Source organism: Apus apus, chromosome 25 (assembly GCF_020740795.1).
Source record: "Apus apus isolate bApuApu2 chromosome 25, bApuApu2.pri.cur, whole genome shotgun sequence".
Taxonomy (NCBI): Eukaryota; Metazoa; Chordata; class Aves; order Apodiformes; family Apodidae; genus Apus; species Apus apus.
The window spans coordinates 1,941,291-1,964,706 of record NC_067306.1 but is presented as its reverse complement, the minus strand read 5'-3'; the positions used below and the strand labels follow the sequence as shown (position 1 = coordinate 1,964,706).

The 23,416-nt window shown below is 56.8% G+C and overlaps 2 protein-coding genes across 3 annotated transcripts; one reads left to right on the top strand and one right to left on the bottom strand.

Annotated features, from left to right (window-relative positions):
• The first annotated feature begins 144 nt into the window (after window positions 1–144).
• On the top strand, window positions 145–10,569 carry CBX1 (chromobox 1). Of its 2 annotated transcripts, none has more exons than XM_051640486.1 (5): window positions 145–253; window positions 7,139–7,314; window positions 8,039–8,216; window positions 8,921–9,015; window positions 10,094–10,569. In XM_051640486.1, the coding sequence occupies exons 2-5, from the start codon at window positions 7,175–7,177 to the stop codon at window positions 10,236–10,238; spliced, it is 558 nt and encodes a 185-aa protein (XP_051496446.1). In that variant the 5' UTR covers window positions 145–253; window positions 7,139–7,174; the 3' UTR covers window positions 10,239–10,569. The 2 variants fall into 2 exon arrangements, with proteins under 2 accessions (XP_051496446.1, XP_051496448.1); XM_051640488.1 differs by having other exon boundaries at window positions 150–253; window positions 7,142–7,314.
• A 5,321-nt stretch (window positions 10,570–15,890) lies between these two features.
• NFE2L1 (NFE2 like bZIP transcription factor 1) lies at window positions 15,891–21,664 on the bottom strand. Its single transcript, XM_051640381.1, has 5 exons — window positions 21,534–21,664; window positions 20,848–21,057; window positions 20,197–20,286; window positions 19,654–19,815; window positions 15,891–19,394 (listed from the first exon to the last, which is right to left on the bottom strand). Exons 1-5 carry the CDS (start codon window positions 21,540–21,542, stop codon window positions 18,069–18,071), a joined length of 1,797 nt encoding a protein of 598 aa, XP_051496341.1. The 5' UTR covers window positions 21,543–21,664; the 3' UTR covers window positions 15,891–18,068.
• Between the last annotated feature and the right edge of the window lie 1,752 nt (window positions 21,665–23,416).

The following is a 23,416-nucleotide window of genomic DNA, read 5'->3' as shown; positions in this document are numbered from 1 at the left end:
CCCCCGAAGGGAGCGGACTACGGCTCCCGGCGCGCCCGGCACGGGCGGACTACACTTCCCAGCGTGCCCCGCGGCGGAGCGGGTCGCGGCGCAGGCGCGGTGGGCGCGGCGGGCAGCGGGGCTGGCCGGGCTCTTTTGTTCGAGGGAGGCGGTCGGAGCGGCCAGGCCCGCGGCCCCGCACCCGCCCCCGCAGGCCCCGCACCCGCCCCCGCAGGCCCCTGCCCCTCGGCGACCGTTGGCGGGGCTGTGTAAGGTGAGAGGGGGCCGGGGGGGGGGGGCGATGCTGGGGGGAATTGGGGGGGCGGAAGGGGCGTTAGGGTGGGGGGGGTCGTGAGGGGGTTTAGGAGGGGGAGGGGGGTGTTAGTGGAAATAGGGGGGAGGGGTTGGTGGTATTGGGGGTCTGGGGGGGGTTGGCAGGAGAGGGGTGTCCGTGGAGGGTTTGGGGGTGTCAGTGGAAATGGGTGTTGGGGGCGCTGGGAGAAGAGGGGGGGGGGGGTCTGGGGGTGCTGGCAGCGTTTCCCTCCTCCCCCCCCAACCCCCCCTCCCCAAAATGGGGAAAGCCGTAGAGCAAGGGAAGGGCTGGGCTGGGGACAAAGCGGGGCCCGGGTGGTCCTTGGGGGAGAGGAAGAGCTGAGGGAGGGGCTGGGGGGTGGTTCGGGGGGGTCTGTGGGGAGAGGAGGGGGCTGGTGCGGGCGGGGGTCTGGGGGGGCTGTGTCCTGTGGGAGGGGGAGAGGCTGGAGCAGGGACCCTCTGGGGTCGCGGGGGGGGACGAGGTGGGGGTTTGGGTGGGACAGCGAGTTAAAACCTGGGGTGAGGAGAAGGGGATGGGGGGGGATGTTTGTTCTCTGGGAAAGCTTCAGGGAAAGGGGGAGGAGGGGGATTGTGGCTCCGGCGGCTCGGAGAGCGGGGAGGGGACAAGTGTCAGTTTTTGGCGGGGAGAATGAGCGGGAAGCGGCTCCAGAGGCTGCGGGAGGGCTGGGAGTGGGATGTGCCGGGGGAGGAAAAGGGGGGGGGGGGAGATGGAGCAGGAGCTGTGTTGGGTCCTGCTCGGCGTGGGGTGGGGGGCGGCTCCCTGGCAGGGTGGGCTTCCTCCGGCTCCTTTGGGGAGGAGGAGGTTTGGGAGCTGAGGGAGCCTGATCCACGGTTGGAAATGGGGGTTGTGAAGCGTTTGTGGGAAGAGCGGGACGTGTGACAAGGGAAAGGGGAGGGAGCCAAAGTGGGATTTGTGTCTCTGGAGGAGGAAAAGGTGAAGCTTTGCCAAGGAGAGGTGGTGGGTGCAGGGCTGGCTGGGCAGCGGGGCCTGGCTCAGGGCTGTGCTGTGAAGCTGTCCTGCTCCCCTGTGGGGTGGAGGGGATAGAGGGGCTGGAAAGTGGCTGGAATTTGGGTGTGGAATGTTGGGAGCTGAGTGTGAGGATCCCAGAGCTGGGGCAGTGCTCGTTGGCTTGGAGGAGGGGGGGGGGTCAGTTTGGAAGCGACGAGTACGTGTCTGTGTGTGTGTCCACCCTCTAAAACAGATCAAAGGATTTAAAAAAAAAAAAGGGCTTTCTGGCTGAGTAATGACAGGCTCTACCTTTGAAAGATTGTCTTAACTTCAAAAAAAAAATAATAATAATAAATAGAATCCCTTGCACGTTTGGGGAGAGGAAGGTGTTTGCAGTGGAGGTGTCTGGAGTCGATGGTTTGCAACCCAGACGTGGTTTCCTATTAGTGCTTAGTGAAAATGATGAGGAACAGATGTGGCTGCTCAAAAACCCCCCTGCCCAGGGCTGGCACAACCCAAAAAAGAACCAGGTGAAACACCAGGGGAGCAGGGGGTGCTGGGGGAAGCCCTCCCCAGTGCAGTCCCTCAGGGTGGTGGGTGGCAGGGAAGGGGCTGCAGGACCTGGGGCTGCTTGTGGGGAGGGAGGTGGTGGCAGTTTGGAGGCACTGAGATGTCAGGAATCCTGCAGCACTTGGGGAAATGTTTTTTCATCTTGATACAAAAGGAAGAAGAAGAAGAACATAAATCCCTGCTCTGGCTCCACGGGTGTTTATCTCCTCTCAAGAGTTCAGGAGTTGTGGCCACCCTCACATAACAACATTCCTGGCCACGTGATGGGATTTCTTACTTCAGGTTCTGTTTTTTCCCCTGTGACATTCCTACTATTACTGCATGTGTGTCTCTCTCTTCAATCCAGAGGTGCCTTCCCTCACGGATTGCAAATTTAACTGGAAATGATGTGGCTGAGCTTGAAGGTTGTGGCTTTTCTTTAGCTTGGTTTCTGTTCAAAGGTTTGAGCTTTCACTCCAACTTTCCAGAAATGTTTTCTGCTGTTTTCAGGTTCTGGAGAAGTGAAAGACTTAACATGTTTCTTCCCACTTCAAAGGAAAGATGCCTGCTGCTTTTCCCTGGCACGTGTGGAATAAACTTGGCGTGCTCAGGAGTCTTTAAAGAGATGAGTGATCCCAGCCAAGTTTGAGAGAGGCAGGAGGAGGAAACGTTTCAAGTTTAGAACTCATTAAAGTGGTGCTGACCTGTTAATCCTTTAGGATGCAGCTAATGGAACCGGTCTGTTCTTAGATTAAACCTCTGGGTCCTCCACATTTTGCTTCTTTAAACTGCTCCTGATCAGCAGGAGGGTTTTAAAATCTGCTTGAAGAAAAGTGTCCCAGCCAGGGGTTGAGTGTCTTGGTGTGGTGGTGGTTTCACTGCCTGGATGCAGATCTCCAGGAGATCTGATGATCCTGGCATCACCTTCCCTGGGATTTGCTGCCATGATGTGCTGTCAACTCCAGCTCTTGCTCCTCCTGCCCCAAGAACACAGGGTTTCGTCCACACCTTCGTGCTGGGCTTTTTCTTTTTGGCCTTTTATTGAAGTTTGAATCCTTTTTCCAGTCCCTTAGGTGTGTCCTGGATCCTTTCCCTCTTAGCTGCAGACCAAGAAGTTGCTCTTTCGGTCTCTCCCTGTTCTGCTTCCTCTTCACCAGGATTTCAGCTTTCCCTGGAGCTTTAATTACACAGCAGCAAATGAAAATTGAAGCACTTGGTTTAGGCCCACCCTGACTTTGTCTTGAAGTCTTTTTTTTTTTTTTTTTTTGTATAAACCAGCTTGCTTTTTTTTTTTTTCACTTAATATGTGAATAACCATAGAAAATCAAAGCTGACTTTTAGAAAACCCACCACTGAGGAGATGTCTCTCAGGCAGGAGACCTCTGGCCCCAAATTCTACAGGCTCATGTCAATGTGAGTTGGTTGTTTTCCCCAAAGAAATGCCCAGGTAAGATGAAATGTCTCCATCCTGCACAGAGGAGCTCGGTGGGAGTGGAATGTGTTGATGTGGAAGCTCTGGAGCAGAGCAGGGGGCAGGTCCTCCCTGTGCTGCCTTTCTGAGGAGGTGGGAATGGTTCAACCTCTTCCTCTGGAGAGCAGGGACCAGCCAGTGCTTTGGGTGGCTGTGGTTTGGTTCTAATCACTCCAGTTGGAGGGTTTGAATGTTCCTGGTTGCAGGAGGCTTGAAGGCTTTGACGTGCAGTGGAGGAAGGGGGTGTGGGGAGCAGCTCAGATCTGCTTTGCAGATAAATCCAGTCTCTGAGTTCCTACCCCCCCTGGGGGGAATAAAGTCCCTTTCTCCCACTCTGCTGGTTTTGTGACTGCAGTGCAGAGGCCTGTGCAGCAGCTTCTCCCTCTGCTGCTGGCTCCAGCACTGAGATCTGCACCGTGTCTTGCAGCAGATGCTGCAAACTCTGGCTTGACCTTATCCACCAGGAGCACCTTCCTGGCTGGCAGGTTCCAGAAGGAAAAAACAGGCAGGGATGAAGGCCCAGGGATGCCAGGACAGACATCTTGAGAGGCCACAGGGGCAGAGCTGGTCTGTGTCAGGGGGTGATTCTGGTGTCAAGGCTTCCAGTGCTTCCAGCAGAAACAGGGACACAGGCTCTGGGGAGGCTGCTGTGGGCTCTGCACTTCCAGCATGGCCACTCCAGCCCTTGGCACTGGTCTCTTTGTCCCTCCCCTTGGCAAGATCTTTCTCCAAGTGCTCCTTGTATTTGAGTCTCCTCTGCCCAGTGCTCACCACAATAAAGTGATGGTTCCTCAGCCTTGCACTGCTCCATCTCCTCTCTCCATGGCCCTTTCCACACCCACCTGTCCCACACTCCAGTTTCAGCAGCTCCTCTGGGCTCCATCCCCAGACCCTTTGATCCCATTGCCCTTGAGGAAGCAGCTCAAGTGACCTGGTGACCCAGCTGAGCATCCCCTGGTGCCTTCAGAACAAGTCCAGCTCTGAGCAGTAACCACAGCTCTTGCAACTCGGATCCTTTTGGCTGAACAGAAGGTCCTGCTGGGAGAGGGGAAGCCCCAGATCTCACCCCTCCAGGCTGCTTGTGGGAGCTGCCACAGGACCTTCTTGGGAATCTCCTCTTTCATGGCCTGCTCAGCTCTGCCCACCCCCTCCAGTGGCCACGAGGTGATGGAGGAGGAGGATGGAGGGGAGGAAGGAACTGCCTGAAGAATTCCAGAGTGAAACACGATCTCTGAGCTTCCTGCTGCCGGGTTGGTTCCTGCTGGGGGCTGAGGCTGAGTTGTTGTGTCTCCCCCCAGCCCAGGCAGTGCCAGGCAGCCTGGCCACCCTCCTCCCCCCCAGCCCTCAGGTCACCCCCAGCCTCTTGCTGTGGGTTTTGCCTCCTCTGGCCTCTGACTAAAGGTGCTGTCAGGGGGTTCCAGCCCAGGAGTTGAGGAGGGAGAAGCCTCTCTGAGGTGTGCTCTTGTAGGGCTCCGTGTCACTGGGCTCTTGCCAGGTGGTTGGGGGTTTTTTTCCACCCCCCCTTTCCCGTTGAATAGGGCAATAAAACCTCATCCTCGGGGGGCTGAGTGTCTTTCTGGCATTGAGTAAAGGATCCATGGGGGAAGCATGGTGTATCTGTGGGAATGTCCCTGCCACCACCCCAGCTGCTGGTCTGTACAGGGCAGGGAGCTTCTCCCTTCTTTCAGCCCTCAGAGCAGGTTGGTTTCTCACCTCTGGAGCTCTGCAAACGCAGCAGGAGCAGCAGCAGAACAAGCTCTTCCCTCGTCCCTCTCTGCTCTGCAGCCCATTTGGGTGCCAACCCCTCTTCTGAGACCACCATTAAGGGAAAGGCAGGGGAGATTCCTAGTGCTAAACACAAGGAGAAGAGGGGAAAAAGCTTGTCCTGAGCTCTGGGACCCCCTGACTTGTCCAGTGGCTACCACACACCCCGAGGTGACAGCAGCCACTTTGGCCTGGCTCTGGTTCCTGAACAGCCCCAGGATGTGAAGGAAAGATGTCTCACTGCCCTGTCTGTGGGATAGGGGTGGTCTAGGGTGTCCTGGCTCATCTGTGCTCCCTCCCCTCCTCTCTGCTGGGCTGAGCTTGGTCTTTGGAGCTTTGTGAGGGGTCGTTTTAAGCCCCCTCCCTTGAAGGATGCTCTAAGGGCAGCTGCTCAGCTCAGCAGCATCTCGTGTGTGGTGGAGCTCACCCAGCTGTACCCCAAGAGCTGAGGCATCTCCTTCAGCCAGTGCAGATCCACAGGGATTTTGTTGTGCCATCCAAACCAGCCCAAAGAGGCAGAGAGTTTCACCAGCTGCAGTTTGTTCTAGAAGATTCAAGCTAACTTGAGTGGCGAAACAAAGAGTTTCTGGGCAGGTAGTGTTTGACCTGCTCACCAGTTGTTTTGCTTGGCAGAAAATACTGGAATAAGAAGCCATGAAAGCTCCTTGGGCAGCTGTTGAGCAGGGAGGGGTGTGGGGAGGCTGAGCTGCAGGTTGGTTTCAGGCAGTGTTGGTCCTGTTGCCAGCAGCTCTCAGTGATGGTGAAGCTGCTTATCAGCCAAAACAGATGGGGAGACCTGGAACCTCCTGACTCTTTGGCCCATCTAAATCAGGGTAACTGGCTCAGCAGGGATTTCTTTGGAGCAGGGGCTGGCACTGAGGGCAGGGAGCTGGAGGGCTCTTTCTTCTTGAAGCTAAGGAAAAATCCCCACGGGAGCAGGTGCCTTGTTCCTCTACCCCTTCCTCCCGTGGCTCAGGATCTTCTCTGCAGGGCTGGGACCTCCTGGCCTGACTGGTACCAGCTGGGAATTGGCCACAGAGCATTTCCAAGGAGCTGAGGGTGTTTTTAGGAGAACCACGACCCCCCCCCCCCCCCCCAACAGGGCTGGGGTGCACAGCCACCCCTGGCAGCAGCAGGGAGGTTCTCTGCCCAGCTGTGGTGCTTCTGCTGGTCCCAGCAGGGGAGTGGGGCCTCCCTGTGTTTTTTGGCTCTGGGAGGTGTTTTGTTCCAGCCTGGGGGAACCTGGCAGGGCTGTTCCTCCTCAAGCTGTTCCCTCCTGTGCCAGTGGGAAGCAGGGAGCTGTGCCCAGGGCCACCCTGTCCCTGGCATTAATGGGGGTAGCCTTGGGCCATGGCTGGGCTTGGTGGCACTTCTGCCACTTCCCAGTAAGTCCTGGATGCACAGGCAGGAATTTTTCACTGACTAAACATCTCCAGAAGGTAAAAGGGGGAAGAAACACATCCTGGGTTGGTGAGTTGGAGAAATATCCCAGAGTGCATATCCATGATCCAGCAAAGAAATGGATGTGAGGATCTTGGTATCAGGGGCTGTGACTAGAATTAAGTGTATTAACTGTTTATTAATTGGTAGTTAATATCAGTGGTGCTGTGTCCCTGCTCTGCAGCACAGCAGGGTCCAGCTGAGCTGAGGGGCAGGTCAGGGAGGGGAGGAAAGGGGAGAGAACAGTTAAGGGGGGACGTGGCAGAGGAAGGACAAGGTGTGGAGCAGCTGATGCTGCTTCATTTCAGGTGGTTGGTGCTTGGCACGTGGGAGCAGCAAGGTCAAGACGTGGTGTGCTGAGAGCAGGGGCAAAGGAGGGGGTGGAATTGGTGAAACAAGCTGCTGGGGAGACAAAAAAGCCAAAGCTTTGTGTCAGAAAGGCCTCATGTAAATGCAGCAGCTCCTGCTGGAGATCCCTCTTTGCCTGGTCAGCTGGCAGGACCACCCTGGCCCATCTCGTTGTGTGTTCCCCACTTTGTATGTGCCTGTTTTCTTCCCAGGCAGGATTCCTGGGCTCTGCTTTGCCTCTGCTGCCTGGCAAAGGCAAAGCCTGACCTCGACACAAACCTCTGGTTCTCTCTCTCCTCCTTCAGCAGCGTCGCCCGCAAGCTGAAAAACTGGCCAGCACAATGGGAAAAAAACAGAACAAGAAGAAAGTAGAAGAGGTCTTAGAGGAAGAGGAGGAGGAGTATGTGGTGGAGAAGGTGCTGGATCGACGAGTGGTGAAGGGCAAAGTGGAATACCTGCTGAAGTGGAAAGGCTTCTCTGAGTAAGTGCCTCCTCTGCCTTTGGTTCCCAAAGCAGCCAGGCTCAGTCTCCCTGTGCCTGCATTTGTCTGTAAGATGGAGCCACCAGGTCAAGGGCAGCCATCCTGGTCAGAACAGCCATGCCAGGTGCCTCCAGCTCTGAGCAGGGCGAGCAGAGCACAGCCTGGGTGAGGAAATCCCACTTCTGCCTCACAAACAGAGCCCTGGTGGGCATTCCCTCCTTCCCCTCCCCCTTAAACCTGGTGTGAAACGAGCAGCTGGATAAAATAAATGGCATTTCTCTGCTGGGAGGGGAAAATAACTGCCCTGCCCTGTCAGGAGGGTGGCCCAGACTGTGCTCAGTGGTGCCCAGTGACAGGACAAGGGGCAATGGGCACAAACTGGAGCACAGGAGATTTAACCTGAATGTGAGAAGATACTGTGAGGGTGGCAGAGCCCTGGGACAGGCTGCCCAGGGAGGCTGTGGAGGCTCCATCCCTGGAGACATTCCAAACCCACCTGGCCATGTTCCTGTGGGATCTGCTCTAGGGGATCTAGATGATCTCCAGAGGTCCCATCCAACCCCAAACATTCCCTGCTCCCTGCCTGGATCAGGGCAGGGTCCTGTTTGCTGGGTCTGCTGCTTCCATCGGCACCTCCGCGGGACCCGGCGTCCAGGACTTTTCCAGGCAGGGAAAGCTGCCTTCAGCTGCCCGTGTATAAAACTCCAGTGTTGTCTCTTTGCAGTGAAGATAACACCTGGGAGCCAGAGGAGAACCTCGACTGCCCAGACCTCATTGCAGAGTTCCTGCAGTCCCAGAAAACCGCCCATGAGAGCGAGAAGTCCGAGGGCAGCAAACGCAAAGCGGAGTCTGACACGGAGGATAAAGGGGAGGAGAGCAAGCCAAAGAAGAAGAAGGAGGAGGTGAGGCAGGGTGGGGTTTCTGGGCTCACCTCCCTGCTCTTGGCACAGTGTCTAGGAGCTAGAGCAGCCAAGCTTCACGACTTCGTGTTCTCCTTCATGGGGGAAACTATTGCACATGGTTGAAGGGATTTTGAAAAGCTGGAGCTTTTGGAAGGAGACGGGAGCTGTTGTCTGAGCCAGGTTTCTTCATCAGTCCAGAGCCAGCTCTGGCACTAAATTGTAAGGCCAGTTCTTCAACCAAAAGGGTGTAGAGCCCCAGCTTCTCCTGAAGAACCACACAAGGGGTGAAACAGGAGGCAAGGGTTGGGTTCCCCCACTGGAAGAGGGGGAATGAGGTGGAGCAGAGAGTCTTGTGCTCAGGGTGCTTGTAGCTGCTTGGGAAAAGGGACAGTAGAAGGCTCTGCAGCCTGGTTTCCACCCCAGGAGCTGCTGAATCTTGGCCAGCACCAGAGTTTGACCAGCAGGGCCTTGGGGATCAACTCCTCTGTGTTCAGGCTGCTCTGCTGTGCTGCCCTGGGTCCTCAGCCTGGGGGGTTCCCACCTGAGTGACCATCACAGCCCCCCACGGCCTCGGCGGTGATAGTCCAAGCAACTGATCCACAGAGCAGCCCCTGCCATGCCCTGGTGACCAGACACGGGGCTGTGACGTGTCACCCTGCCGTGCCACAAGTGGGAACTTGGCTTTTTGTCTTTTCCCTTTCCAGTCGGAGAAGCCGCGCGGCTTCGCCCGGGGCTTCGAGCCGGAGCGGATCATCGGTGCCACGGACTCCAGCGGGGAGCTGATGTTCCTGATGAAGTGGTGAGTCTGTCTTTGTGTCTGTCACTTCTTCACTTATTCTGTGCCAGAGAGGGAAGGACCTGCTCCCGGGGAGTCCCTGCTACCTGGCATGAAATCTCTTGGCGATGGCGCTGCTGCCTGAGGGGACCCTCTGCGCCGAGGCTAACGTGGATGTGAAACCAGCAGGTAGGGCCCTTGGGATGGTGTGGCTCTTAAGATGTCCCCCCTGCAAGCAGGCACGAGGGCCACCAAGATGGTGAGGGGACTGGAGCATCTGCCCTGTGAAGAAAGGCTGGGAGAGCTGGGGCTGTTCAGCTTAGAGAAAAGGAGCTGAGGGGGGATCTGATCAGTGCTGGTCAGTATCTCCAGGGGGTGTCAGGAGGATGGGCCAGACTCTTCTCAGTGGTGCCCAGTGACAGGACAAGGGGCAGTGGGCACAAACTGGAGCACAGGAGGTTTAACCTGAATGTGAGAAGATACTGTGAGGGTGGCAAAGCCCTGGGACAGGCTGCCCAGGGAGGCTGTGGAGGCTCCATCCCTGGAGACATTCCAAACCTGCCTGGATGTGTCCCTGTGGGATCTGCTCTAGGAGGTCCTGCTCTAGCTGGGGGGTTGAACCAGATGATCTCCAGAGGTCTCTTCCAACCCCCTTGTGAGCCTGGGGAGAGAGAGGGGCAGTGGTGTCATGGCATGACCTGCAGCTTCCAGAGGAGAGCCCTGTCCCCTTCAGCTGCAGTGACCCAGGGCTTGTTGCTGGCACAGCTGGGAGCCAGACCAGCCAGGTGGAGCTGTGGGAGCTGCTGGCTTCTGGCACCATCCCAGGAGTACCCAGAGGGGCTGGGGCCAGGGCTGCACCCTCAGCTTCTCTCCCCCTCCCCAACGAGCCCAGAGCTGAACTCACACCTGGATTTTTCCTGGGCTCACAGGGCTGCTTCTCCCTGCTCCAGAGCCATTGGGAAGGGGTCTCTTGGATCCCTCAAGCAGCTCAGGGACTCCATTTACCTGCTGCTTCTCGATTTTTTTTTTTGTTCTCTGGTCTCCACTTCTTCCCCCTCCCCTCTTGCACCTCCCTGACTTGCTCCTCTGCTCTGGCCTGTAGGAAGAACTCGGACGAGGCCGACCTGGTCCCTGCCAAGGAAGCCAACATCAAGTGCCCACAGGTGGTCATCTCGTTCTATGAGGAGAGGTTGACATGGCATTCCTACCCCTCAGAGGACGATGACAAGAAAGAGGACAAGAACTAAACCCCCCCTGGCACCCACTCTGGCCAGCCTTTGTATAAAAGATCTGAACTGTGGGTTTGAGCAAGAGAACACCAGCTCTGCTGGGTTGGGAGCGTAGAGATGGCTGGAGAAGATGCCCTTTGAAGAGACCAGTATGGTTTCTGTGCCCTGCAGCTGCTCAACTGCTTTTCTGCAGCTTCATGCTGTGTCCAGATTCAAACCAGCCCAGCTCAATTTGTTTGGGGAAGGGGGGGAAAAAAGCAGGGGGATACCAAGGAGGCTGGGAGAGGAATTAGGGTGTTTCAAAGCTCCACTTTGCAGCTTGGGGGCAGGAGGGAGGGGGGGGGGAGAAGGAAACAAAGCCCCTTCCATGAAGGACTATCAGTGGGGAGGGGTGGGCTGGGGAGAGGGAGTGCAGATGGATACTGCTTGTTCTTCAAAGACCATCTCAGCAACCCACAGCCTTCTTCCCAATAGTGTTAACTTTGCATTTTTATGGCGTAGCATGTGTGTAGGTTTCTTTCGTTTTGGTTTGTTTTGGTTTTGTTTTCTTTTGCTATTTACTGGTGTCTTGGTTTTTTGGGGAGGGAGGGGGGGGTGGATGTTGAAATGGGGAGGTGGGGGAGGGGGGAATTGGTCTCTTGTTTAATCGGGGGGGGAGATGAGAGGTCTGGTGACAAATGTTCCAGGTTGTTCCCAGATCTTTTTTAGAACCTGAATTCAGAAAAGGGAAAAAAAAACAACAACTAATAAAATAAAAAGGGGGGGGGGTGAAGTGCCCAGAATTGATGACAGAATTAAGGAGACAGGGACACTGACATGAGCCTGAAACTGTGAATGTTCAAATCTCTGGAGCCCAGATCCTCCAAACCCTGCCAGTGGTTTTTAAGGGGGGGTGGGAGTTGGGGGGGGGGGGGGGGGATGAGGGGGGGGGACTTGTGAAAATGCAAACTCGTGATTCGTATTGTCCTGCAGCAGAACTGCCAGTCCCTGACACAGGCCTTGTGTGTGTGAGGGGGGGGTGGCTGTGGATTTTAACCCTTTTCAAGCCTTTCTACCCTTCTTTCCATTGTACAAGGTGCTATTTCTCAAAATTTGGGGAGGGGGAGGGAAGGGGGGGGGAGGAAGAGAGAGACTTCTGACTACTTGTTGCTTTTTCTCACCTTCATTTATGACTGTCCAGCCAGGCAGCATCAGGAGCCCTTTCCTTGTGGGAGGGAGAGGAAACCAACAGCAGCACAAGGAACAAAAAAAGAAAATAATAAAAAATGAAAAAAAAAAAAAAGAATTAATTCCATATTCTCCCATAACAAACTATTGTTTATAGGAGGCCAGACCTTGGTGCTGGAGCCAGATGAATGACCCCAAATCTTCTGAGTTGTTTTGTTGTGTTGGTTTTGGGTTTTTTTTTGTTTGGGTTTTTTTTTTTTCTTGTCGTTGTTGTTTGTTGTTTTGTTTTTGTTTTGTTTTTTTTTTAATCAGATTTATTACAAATACTGAACTATTTAATGTCTGGAGTCCTGAGCCCCACCAGACTCCTGGCACCTCCTGGTTAGGGTGATATGTATCTAGACTTGCATTGTACAAACCTTTTTTTTTTTAAAAAAAAAAAAAAAAAGAAAAGAAAAAAGAAAAAGAAGAAAAAAGCATGTGTTTAGGTTTCTGTGAAAAACGTTGTTTAAATGTAAAGTATGTGTTTGGATTTTAACTTCATACCAAGCCCTGTCAGGTTTTTGTCTCAATAAAATTTTAGATTTATAATCCTGATTTTTTTATTCTTTTTTTTTTTTTTTTCCCCTTTTCTCTGCCTTGCTCCTTCCTCCAGCTCCTTGATTTGAGGTGTAGAGCAGGTCCCAGAGGGAGGTTCTCCTGCAGTTCTGGTTCCTCCTGAGCCAGGTGGGCTCTGTCACAGTCCCCTGGGGTGGCCGGTGGCTCCGAGCTGGGTGGCAGCAGCAACAGGAGCTTTGGAGCAGCTGACAGCAGGTTCTGGTGTCTTGTTGGTTTCCATCTGGAGAAGAAGAGTCTCCTAGAGGTTAGTGTCTAGAGTGGAGGCTCAACAAGAGGAGTAGCTGTGATCCAGGAGCTCGGCTGAGCCCGCTGCGGGTGTTCCTGGCCAGGATCTGGAGCTGGGGTAAGTGACCTTCAGTTCCCACCTGGACCTTGAGTAGACTTTGTCACTTGGCAGGTGTTGGAAGCTCTGGCAGTGGCTCTTGGTGACTGTTTGGCTGAAGATCATAGAGTGGCTAAAGTTGGAAGGGACCTTAAAGATGATCTAGATCATCCAGTTTAAAGGTGGAGATGGCCTGGCTTTATTCTTGGGGTGGACTTGCTGAAGGCCTCGAGCTCCTGTGCGTGGAATCATAGAGTGGTTCAGGTTGGGAAGGACCTGTAAGATCATCTGGTCCAACCTGCATGGAGAAGAGCAGACCTGTCCAAGGTGATGCTCCATGGACTTGGAGGGATGTTGGAGTGGGCTGAGGTGGTCCTGGGAGGAGAACTGTGGTCCTGGGAGGAGAACTGTGCTCCTGGGAGGAGGACTGTGGTCTTGGGAGGAGGACTGTGGTCCTGGCTCAGAGGTTTCTGGTGTTTGCAGGACACAGGATGGAGCAGGGAGGTTTTGGGAGGTGTTGAGGGCTGAGCAGGGGCTCTGGAGCTGCAAAGCCAGTTGAAATCCAGGTTATTGGCCACAGAACAGCCTGTACCTGGCAGGAGGGTGAAACATCTGCCCTGCCCCAGCAGAAGGAGCAATTAAAGCTCTAATCTCTAGAGATGGAAAGGGTAACGTCCACTTCATTGAACATAGGAGAGGCTGTGGTTCCCTGGGGTGGCTGCAGGGAATGGTGGCAGCAGGGAGCTGGAAGAGTGTTGCTCCATCCTGGGGTGGGTTTGGAGCTGTGCTGAGGACCTGGGGCTCCTGTGTGAGCACCAGCTCCTGGGGTCCCTCCTGGCTCTGGTTTGTGGCACCTCAAGGGAGATGTGATGGTGAGTTGGGCTTCCCTGGGCTCCCTGCTGCCCTGGGCTGCCAGGAGCAGGGCAGGGAAGGGCAGAGGCAGCTCCTGTGTCCTCCCCCCGGGCAGAAAACCAGGGTCTGTCCTGGGCAGGGAGTGCTGAGGGCTGGGGCAGTGGTTGGACAAGGGGTTCAAAGAGCTGCTGAGCAGCTGCTCTGGCTGAGATGAGAAGGAGGAGGCCCTGCTGGTGGCTGAGTGCTTCCTGCTTGGGAAAAAGGAAGAGCTGGGCTTCACCTAAGGAAGGGCTGGCACACAGCCCGGGCAGGCACAGAGGGGCTGGGGGGGGTGAGGAGCTGCTGGAGCTCCTGTCTGCATCCTCCTCCTCCTCCATAACCCACAAAAAGCTGGTGCCCGGCTGCTCCGTGTGGGCTGGGCTGGGCTGGGCTGGGCAGGGAGCCAGAGGGAACGGGGTTTTGTCAGGCTCGTTTTTCAGCTCTGAAGCCCTGCAGGAGGGCTGGGGAACAGGGCTTTGCTGCCTCCCCGCAGGGAGCTGCGGGGGGAGGTGAGGGTTTGCTGGGGTGTTTGTTCAGGGACAAGGATGTGTCTGGTCACAGGAGTGGAGACGTGATGTAGAAGGTCCCAATTCTGCAGGGAAGAGACAGGGAAGGGAGACTGGAGCCTGTGGTGGATCCTCCCCTCCTGCATCCGAGCTCTGTGGGCCCCACTTCCCTTCTCCAGGCAGTGACCCCCCCCCAAAAAAAAGGGCTGTTGCCTCCTCACAGCATCACCAGGGCAGGGGAAAAATCCTTGCAGGGTTGGTTTTCTTGTGAGCTGGTGTTCCCTTCTAAAACAGCCCCTGAAGGAACCTCTGAAATAAATATCCTGCAGCCCAGGAGGAGAGAGGGAAGCACCTCAGAGTGAGTATTTTTGTGCTCTGTGTTCCCCTTGGCTGAGCTGTTGCCATGCGTGGAGCTGGCCTGGGCTCAGCTCTGGCAGCAGGACTAGGTGAATTCTTCCAGTCCCATAAAGGAGAGGTTTAATCCCCAGGAAAAAATGACATTTGCCCCATGGGAATCCTGGTGGGAGATGGTCTGGGAGCAGGGCAGGGCTGGCAGGGTGTTTTCTGCTGGCTCTTCTGGGTGTGTCTGGCCAAGGGAGATGTCCAGGGCTGGTGGGTATTAAAAGTGTTTTTAAAAAAAAAAAAAAAAGGGCATCTATCACTAAGAAAAATACTATGCAGAGATGAGTGATGTGGTGCTGAGCCAGGAGGAAGACATCCAAAAATGCTGCTTTGAAGTGCAGGGCTTCAGCACCAGCCCCAGCCTCTTGCTGGTGCATCTGCAGTTCCCAGGAGTGGTTTTTCCATCCCTGGCTGGTTCATCCAGGCTGCTCCTGCAGGGCCCAGCTCCCTGCCTGGCCCAGCTCGGAGGTGTTTGGCAGCAGCCTGCCTTGAGAGCAGCCTGCCCTGCTCCCCGGGTCTGCCTGTGCCCCAGCAGCTCAATCCCTCACACAAAAGAGCAGCAAAGTCAGGGCCAGCCCGGCTGGATGCAGCTCCAGCTCTGCTGAGCCCTTGCCCAGGAAATCACAGTCTCATGGAATGGTTTGGGTTGGGAGGGACCTTAAAGATCATCTAGATCCAACCCCCTGCATGGGCAGGGACACCTCCCACCAGCCCAGGCTGCTCCAAGCCCCATCCAACCTGCCCTTCAACACTGCCAGGGATGGGGCAACCTGGGCCAGGGTCTCACCACCCTCAGACTAAATAATTCCTTCCTAATGTCCAACCTAAATCTCCCTCTTCCAGTTTAACACCACTACCCCTCATCCCATCACTACACCCCCTTGTAAAAATTCCCTCCCAGCTTTCCTGGAGACCCCTTCACGGGCTGGAAAGCCGGGTCTGCCAACCAGCCCTTCCCAAGAGACAAGAAGCTGAGCCCCAGGGTCTGCAGTGCCCCTCTGGCAGCTCCAGGTGCTCCAAACATTTATTCCTCCAGGCATGGAAAGGCTCAGGCTGGGCAGGGAGGGGCCTGGGGCAGGAGCCAGCCTGCAGAGCCCGATATAAATACACTGGGATTGAATAAACTTTGGCTCAGTCACCAGCTGAAACCTGTGGGGCAGGTGGGGCCTGTGGGCAGGGAGGGTTGGGGATGAGCTGGTGCCATTTGCTGCCTGACAGGGGAGCAGGACAGTGGGGGGGGGCTGTGGGAGCCTGAGGAGGGGGATTGGGAGCAGAGGAAGGGGAGTGGGAGCCAAGGAGGGGAAGCTGGAGCAGAGGAGGGGCTCGGGCTGTGCTGAGGCAGCTCCAGCCCCTCAGCTCCCTGTCCCTTTGAGCTGTGGTGGCTTTTGGCTGAGAGACCCACCCTTGGTGCAGCTTCACCCAGCACATTTTTTTTTTTCCCCTCAGCTTCCTTGGAGCAGGTCCTGCTGTAAAGGAAACCAAAGCAGCTGAGGCAGAGCTGATGGTTTCCCCACAAACCAGGAGCTTTTTCATTTCCCTCCCCTCCAAGGCTGGGATGACAACAACTCGATTCCTGGAGAGGGTTGGGGGGGGGGGGGTTAAACCCAACCTGCTCCCAACTTGGCAGAGCCAGAGAAGAACCAGGAGCTACTAGGGGTGAGGAGGCCCCACAAGAAGAGGCTGGTTCATTTCCCTGACATGCTTCATCATTTACAATAATAATAATAAAAACCAAGAAGAAACAATCCAGGAACCAGAGGCTGGTACAGTGAATAAGCCGTTTTATTTTTGTCCTGTGCTCACACAATCTCTCTTCTTTCCCTGACAGGTCACAGATCATTAAAAGTAAAAGTTTCTAAGAGGAAAAAAAAAAATAATAATTTAAAACATACACGCAGGGCTCCCTTCCCACCTCCCCCACACCCACCATCTCCACCACTTGTGCTTCAGCTCATCTCTAAGTGCAGCCTCGACCCTCAGGAGCCAGGGCTGGGGGGGCCCACTGGGGTCTCAGCCCCTCCAGCATCTCATGCCACTCAGGCCCCCAGCAAAGGCCCCGAATGCCCCAAGATCCAACTGCTTTTCCCAGAGCCTGGGAAAAAAAACCAAACCATTCCCACAGCTGGACATCGTCCCTCTCCAGGTCTCCCTCCTGGGCTTTCCATCCCTTGAGTCACCACCCCCCAATCTTCCCTCCACCCTCTCTCCCTGTATCACATGCACAGGACTGTGACTTTTTTTTTGTTTTGTTTTCTTTTTTAAGCTTTTTTTTTTTTTCCTTTTTTTTTTTTTTTCGTTTGTTTTGTTTGTGTTTTTTTTTTCAGTTGCTGGTAAAGTCAGTTACACTCCCAGCTGTGCTATATTGTAAATACAGCTTCTAGGATGGTCTCCGTGGTGGCGGAGACCAGACAGTGATCAAGGCACTACCCCCACCCCCCTCCTGAAAACAAAGGAAGTCAGACCAACACCTGGGGACAGAAGAGAATCCTATAATGTGATCACACGGTTACACGGAATCTTTTATGGCAAAGAGAACATTTAGCAGCTTTGAACGTTTTGGGCTTCTCCCTTTTTTTTTGTTGTTTTTTTTGTTTTTTTACTCAACACAAGCACTCTAGACCCTATGGGGGTGGGGGGGGGAAATTAAAACAACAAACCCAACAACACAAACAAACCAACCAACCAGGGGCTGAAGCCCTCAAAAAAAATCATCATCCCAAGTGTGGGTAAGGAACAGGAATCCTACCAGTTATAGGTGACCAGCTCAGGGCTTGGGGTGGGGAAACTTCCCCCCCCCCCTCCCAACTTCCCTGCTCCTCTTGTGCTGTATGAAGACCTGAGGGGGTGTGGGGTCCAACTACCCCCTCCACGAGCAGTTTTTTTGGGGGGGAGAAATAGCATTTCCATGCAGGCTGCTGTGTGTGCTGACCTCCCAGCACGGCAGGGACATCTGAGCGTGGTGGTGGGAGAGGAGGGGATGGGGGGAACACGTTGCATGAACCTTGGGCTCTCTTCACCCTCTCCAGTTCCACACAAACACCCTCCCCACCTCAAAAAAAAAATAAACCCACCTACGTGCCCTCCCCTGCCCCCCCCACCCCAGAGCCAGCCCCCAAGGTGTCACAGCCTCTTCCAGACGTACAGTTTTTCCTCCTGGTTCTGCCTCTGAGCTTCCTGGAGCCTGGAAAGGGTTAATGGAAGTCGCACCACTTGTGTTTCCCATGTGTGCACTGGGCTGATCTAGGAAGGGATGTTGGTTAATCTGGAATTAAGTCAGATCGAATCACACACACCGATGGCAAAACTGGGTCAGGTAAAAAATAAGAAACAACAACAAAACAAAAACGATACAACAAAAAATAAAATGGAAGGGGAAAAAAAAATAATAATAATAAACCAACTACCTGAAATCACAGAACTTTGGAAGTTCAGAAAAATGTCTCTCCTATAACTTGTTTTTAAGTTCATTTGCTTAAACCTCTTTTTTTCTTATATTTAAAGCCAGTTCCTAACAGTAGTTTTTTTTGTTTGTTTCTCCACCTCTGCCCATCTCACCCCCAGCGACACCAGCTCCTTTCCTGCTCTCCCGAGGATTCCAGGCGGTGGGAAGTGCCGGGCTGGGCAGTGCAGGGTGGGCTCCTCCCACCCCTCCCCGCGGGGAGCCCCCGAGCCCCCCCTGTCTCTCCCACACACACACACACACACACACACACTGACCGGCAGCAGTTTTGTTTTGTTTCGTGGTGGTCGTTTCACTTTTTTGTGTGTGTTTTTGTTTTTTTTGTTTGTTTTTTTTTGTTTGTTCTGTTCGTGGTTTTTTTTTGAGAAGCTATTATCGGATAAGAAGGCATGAAAGTTCCTCTGAAAAGTACTTCCCGGCTCTGCCCTTTCTCCAGTTCTCACTTGAGGGAGTGTCCCAGCTCCTCCCACCTCTCCATCCCTTCACTTCCTCCGATCCTTCTGTTTCCTCTCCTGCCTCCGGGCCTGCTGATCGGCCACAGCCCGAGGTATCAAGAGGACACTCCCGTCGCTCCCGTATTGCAGGGCGTACTGGCTGGGGGGGTAGGGCTGCCCGTTCTCATCCCGCAGGCGGCCGAACACTTCTTGGTACAGGTTCTGCACTTTTTGCTTCATCTGGCGGATGGATTTGAGGAATTCCACCTTCTCCCTGAGCAGTTTGGACTTGTCCCGCTGGAGATCCTCCACGTCCCGTTCCAGGTTGAGGATGGTGTCCAGTTTCCTCTTGCGGCAGTTCTGGGCAGCCATCTTGTTCTTCCCACGCCTCCGGATGTCGCGGATCAGGCTGAGCTGAGCCTCGCTGAGCTGGTACTTGGAGAGGAGCTCGTTGAACTCCTCCACGGGCAGGTTGATGATCTTGTCGTTGGTGAAAGGGATTTTCATGGCCCTGGCTCGATGCTCGTCCCGGCTCATCTGTTTGTCCAGGAATTCCGACGGTTTCTCCTTGCCGCTCTTTTTCCCCGCGCTGGGAAGTTTGGGCTCCTCGGGATCCAGGGCTCCCGGCGCCATGTTGTAGGTGTGGTTGTGGCCAACGTGCTCCAGGTAAGGCAGGTAGTGCAGCTGTGAGGGGTCCTGGTAGCTCATGCGGCAGAACTTGCTGTACTCGGGCTGGTAGCCAACTGCCCCCTCTGCTTCTTCAAAGTCCACGTTTTCCGAGTCTGAGCTGTAGCCCACAGCTCCTTCCTCAGAAAACGAGGAGGAGGAAGAGGACGAGGAGGACGAGGAGGAAGAGGAGGAGGCTTCCGAGCTGCTCAGAGAAGCAGGACTGTGGCCAGAATCCAGAGAAAGACCTGAGTCGGAATCAAACTCCTCTTCCAGCTGCGAGGCCTGCACCGGGTTGAAACCTTCTTCGATGGCCAAGTCCATCAAGCTGATCTCATCGAGCATGGCTTCGTCCAGAAGACCGCCCAGCGGGTCTGGCAGCTCGGGGCCAGCTGTCTCGTTGACTGTGCTGTTCAGCTGCGGAGGGAAGAAGATGCCACTCAAGTTGGTGGAGCCAAAGGTGGTGTTGAGGCCAGTGGAGTTGTCCGGCGTCAGCTGGAGCAGAGCTGAGCTGCTGGCCATGGAAGGGCTTTCGATGTCTGAGCTGAAGAGGGAGAAGTCCTGGGAGCAGCTCCCCAGCGAGGCCTGATGCAGGCTGACGTTCTGATTGATGGGGGTGGTGGGAGCCAGGCTGTAGTTGGAGGTCAGCAGGTCCCTGCTCGTGCTGTTGTACAGGGTTTCTGCCGTCGTGTTGTTCACTTCCATGGCCTGGAAGAGACGGGGAACAGCTGGGTGAATGAGCCGTGCTCAAGCCCTGACCTTGCTCCTGGCCAAAACCAGGGAGGACAGGCCTTCCAGCCCCCACGGAAGGAGCTCACTGGCTGCAGGAGGGTTAAGACAGAAGCAGCAACTGGGCAAAAACCAAAACCCCAGCTGTCCAAGAACAGAAGGCTGGGACAACCACGGCACCTCAATCCAAGGGAACAGCGACGGACAAACACCTTCCCAAGCCCCTCCCGGAGCTCACCTGCATTTCCATGATGGACATGAGGTCCTGCCACTGCTGCTCCAGATCGAAGGGCGACTCGGTCTCGGGGAGGAGAGGAGAGAGCAGGCTGGGCTGGCCAGGGGTGGCCCTGCTCTCGCTGGGCACAGCTTGGCTCAGGGTGGAGACATCCGCAGCTGGAAACTGACCACGTGAGGCAGAGTCAGTCCCTGGCTGAGCAGGGACCAACAATCCCCAACGCCCTTCCAGGCCGGGCGGGCAATGGCTTCTCTTTTGCTCAAAGCAAACTGCTTGCAGTTATTCCTCCACAGTTCACTATCAACTCAATTAGAAGCAAAGCCAGAAGTCTTGTAATTAATTGTGACCACCCCCTCCCCCCCCACCTCCCCGCCTCCACTGCCGGTTCCACCGGTGCGACGCCTGGAGCCTCCTTGAGCAGAGTAACCCAATTTACTGCTGGTTCTGCAGTCTGGGTTAGGGGTAGCAGAGGGGAGGGAGCAACGGAGAGACCCCTCTGGATCTGGATCTGCTGAGGGGGCAGAAGCTGCTGCCCCATCCACTCACCTCTGAATTCTCCCCGAAAGGGAAGGTGGCCTCCAGCAGCCTAAGGCACTCCTCCAGGGACAGGGCTGTCTGATCCTCCGCACCGGGCACCTGATGTGAAACACAAGCAGTCGTAGCCCCGGGATTAGGGAGGTGGTGATGAGAAACCAGCTCCTGACAGCAGGGCTGTATTAAAACAGCGCATCCAAAAAAGAGCCAGAGGCCCCACCCAAAGCTTCGCAGGCTCCATCCTCCTCCTCCTCCTCCCCGCTCTGTCAGAGCAGCCCCCGAGCGCAGCAGGGGAAGGGAACGTGCTGCTTCTGCTCCCCAGCCCAGCACAAGGACTCTCAGCTCCAGGCTGGAGGGGACTCTGCGCCTGCCCGCGCCGCCCGCCGGCCCGAAGGCGCAGCAGGAACCAGCCGCCCTGTCCTCCCTGCCGAGGGTGACACCGCGGCCCTTCCCCTGCCCGCCCCGCCGCCCCTCCCGGCCCCACGGCCGGCATGCCCAGCCCTCCATCCCTTCATCCACCCGGACAATCCCTCACCCCGCAGCTCCAAGTCCCCGCGCCACATCCCGCTTTCCCCGGGAGCGCAGAAACCCCCCTCCCCCCCCCCCGCAGGAACCCCCTCCTCCCGGTCCAGCCCCCAGCCCAGCCAGCCCTGGGGGTGTTACCTGCGCAGGGAAACTCTCCCCGGTCTCTCCATCAACTAGGAGGTCCCTGTCCAAGCCCTGGCTCCTCCAGCCGTCCCCGCGCTCCCTCCCATCGCTCCGCTCTTTGTCCACTTCGCTCTCGGGTTTCTGCCGGTGGCTGTAGTCAAAAATCTCTCGCCCAGCGCCGAGATCAATATCCTGTCTCCACAGGATGTCAATCAAATCGATGTCCTGAAAGACACAGACCCAGATTTCCTTCAGCCACGGGCAGGATCCACGCCCCAAGGGAACCCCCCCCCCCCCCGCCCCCCATCCCCTTTCCTCACCAACCCCCCGACCCTGACCCGCAAACCCACCCGCCGGGAAACCCGAGGGGGTTTTGCCTGCCGGGGAAGGCGGCTGGGCGGGCTCTGCATGGCGGCTGAGGCCGGGCCCCGGCTCCCCGCCGCCCATGGCCGCCCGTCGGCCGCCGGGAGAGGCGGCTGGGGCCGGCCGGGCCCCGGTGCCCGCCTTGCATCAGCCCGTGGTGCCATCCCGGCCATTTGCATAAGGGGTGGGGTGGGTGCGCGGCAGGAAAATCCCCGCATTTCCACCCACCTGATGCAACTTCAGCCGCCGCCGTTACCGGAGCTCCCCCACCACCCCCCACCACAACCGCACCGGGAAGTGACCCCCCCCCCCCCCCATCCCAGCCCCCTTCCCGGTACCTTTCTCATGTCCCCAGCTGCCGCCCGGGCCGCGGCACACACCGATCATGGTCCCCGCGGGAACGGGGAGGAAAAGCGGCAGCGGGGGTAGGGCGGGTTGTTGGCCGGGGCGCGGTGCCGCGCACGCATCGCCGACCGGGGCGGGGGGGGGGGGGGGGGGGGGCGGGGGGGGGGGGGCGGTTGAGGGAGCCTCGCTCCGCTCCGCCCCACCGGCCACAGGTGCCCGCGGCCCCGCTCTGGCTGCGGCGGCAGGAGCCGCCTACCCCCGGTGCGGCGGCAGGGCCGGGCAGGGCAGGGCAGGGCCGGGCCGGGCTCCCCCGCCCCGACCGGGCCGGGCTGCGGCGGCCCCGCCCGTGCCCCCCCCCCCCCCCCCCTCCCGTTACCGTGGCTGCGGCGCCCGCCAGGCCCCGCCCCCCGCCCCGCCGGGAGATGCGGCGGCGCCAGGCCACGCCCCTTCTTCCGCCAAACCCCGCCCCTCCCCGGCGGTTCCCACCAATCGGCGGCTCCGTGGGCCGCTGACCTGACCAATCACCGACCACGTGGGCCGCCGTTTCAACCAATGGGCAGCGGCGGAGCGGACGCGCGGCGCCCACTGGGCCCGCCCCCTCCCCGGGCCTCGCCCTGCGCTGGGGGCGGCGGGAGGAGGAGGGGGGGGGGGGGCTCGTCCTGGAACCCCCCCAGGGAGGACGGGAATACCGGGGTGACCTTGACTCTCTCTTCTACGGGAGACCCCGGCCCCGCTTCCCCGGGAGCCCGCGGCCAGGAGGGAGACCCCCCGGGAGGGTGGGGGCAACACCCCCTCCTACAACCCGGGGTGGGGGGGCAACCTCATACAACCCCCCCCAACCCGGGCTCCGAGCCCCCCACAACGGGCACGGCCCGGGAGAGACTTAACCAAGTGTAAAGAGATCCCCCCGCCCCAACCCGGGGCTGGGGAGGGGGGTGGGGGGGTGTCCTGTTCCCCCCCCCCCCCGGGCTGAGCACTGACAACTCATCACACGTCCCGATGGGAGGATTTTTTTTGTTGTTGTTGTTGTTGTTGGAAAACAGCACCGGGACAACGGAAACCTCCCGCCTTCCCCACCCCCAATGCTGCAGAGGAATCTCCTCGGGATTCAGCCCAGCTTTGGCAGGAGGAGGAGCAGGCACCCCCCTGGGATGATAAAAAAAAAAACAAACCCAAGACAAACACCCCCCAACCCTAAATTCCCTCTTTTTTTGGCTGATTTCCCCAGCACCGCATCATCCAGCTCCTAAAAATCACCCTATTCCCCTCAGCAAGGTCGCCTTGGGGCCCAGAGGGAGTCGCCAAGATTTGAACTGCCAGGAAAAAAAAAAAAACCCAAAACCAACAAAAGTCATGGAAAAATTTCAACCCCGGCCCCCCAAAAAAAAACAGATCTCTGCAGATGGTCATCGGGGGCACCCAGCGAGGGGGGGCACCCAATGAGGGGGGGCAGGGATGGAACCTGCAGGTGCCTTCCAGAGCTGCAGCCCTCACCCCATATTTTCCCAGTTGGGAAAATAAACTGGGTGGTTGTTGCTGCTCAAGCCTTGGGGGGCAAGATAAAGACGAGTCTTCTCAATCCCCCCCCCCCCCATTCTGAAAAAAATAATGATTAAATAAAATAATAAGAATAAACCCACTCGGGAGGGGGGAAATGGTTTGAAATGAGTCGTGGCGTTGAGGTGCTGGGGGTAGGAGATAATGTGGGGACACCCCCCCCACCCCCCATATCCCATGGGAATGGGATGGAGGGGGGAGTGGGTGGTGTGAGGAGGTGACACGGGGGGGGGACACACCGGGTGACGTGGGTGGGATCAGGAATGGGCAGACCGGGATTTCCTGGCCCCGGGCCAAAAAATAACCACCACCACCCTCC

Bases quoted from the DNA above. Each gene is read 5' to 3' on its own strand.
- CBX1 (XM_051640486.1), top strand. From the start codon at position 7,175: ATGGGAAAAAAACAGAACAAGAAGAAAGTAGAAGAGGTCTTAGAGGAA. The intron at 8,217-8,920 runs GTGAGGCAGGGT...TTCCCTTTCCAG, and splicing joins CAAAGAAGAAGAAGGAGGAG to TCGGAGAAGCCGCGCGGCTT. The intron at 9,016-10,093 runs GTGAGTCTGTCT...TCTGGCCTGTAG, and splicing joins CTGATGTTCCTGATGAAGTG to GAAGAACTCGGACGAGGCCG.
- NFE2L1 (XM_051640381.1), bottom strand. The intron at 20,287-20,847 runs GTAACACCCCCA...GTTTCACATCAG, and splicing joins GGGAGAGTTTCCCTGCGCAG to GTGCCCGGTGCGGAGGATCA. The intron at 19,395-19,653 runs GTGAGCTCCGGG...CGTCTCTTCCAG, and splicing joins TGTCCATCATGGAAATGCAG to GCCATGGAAGTGAACAACAC.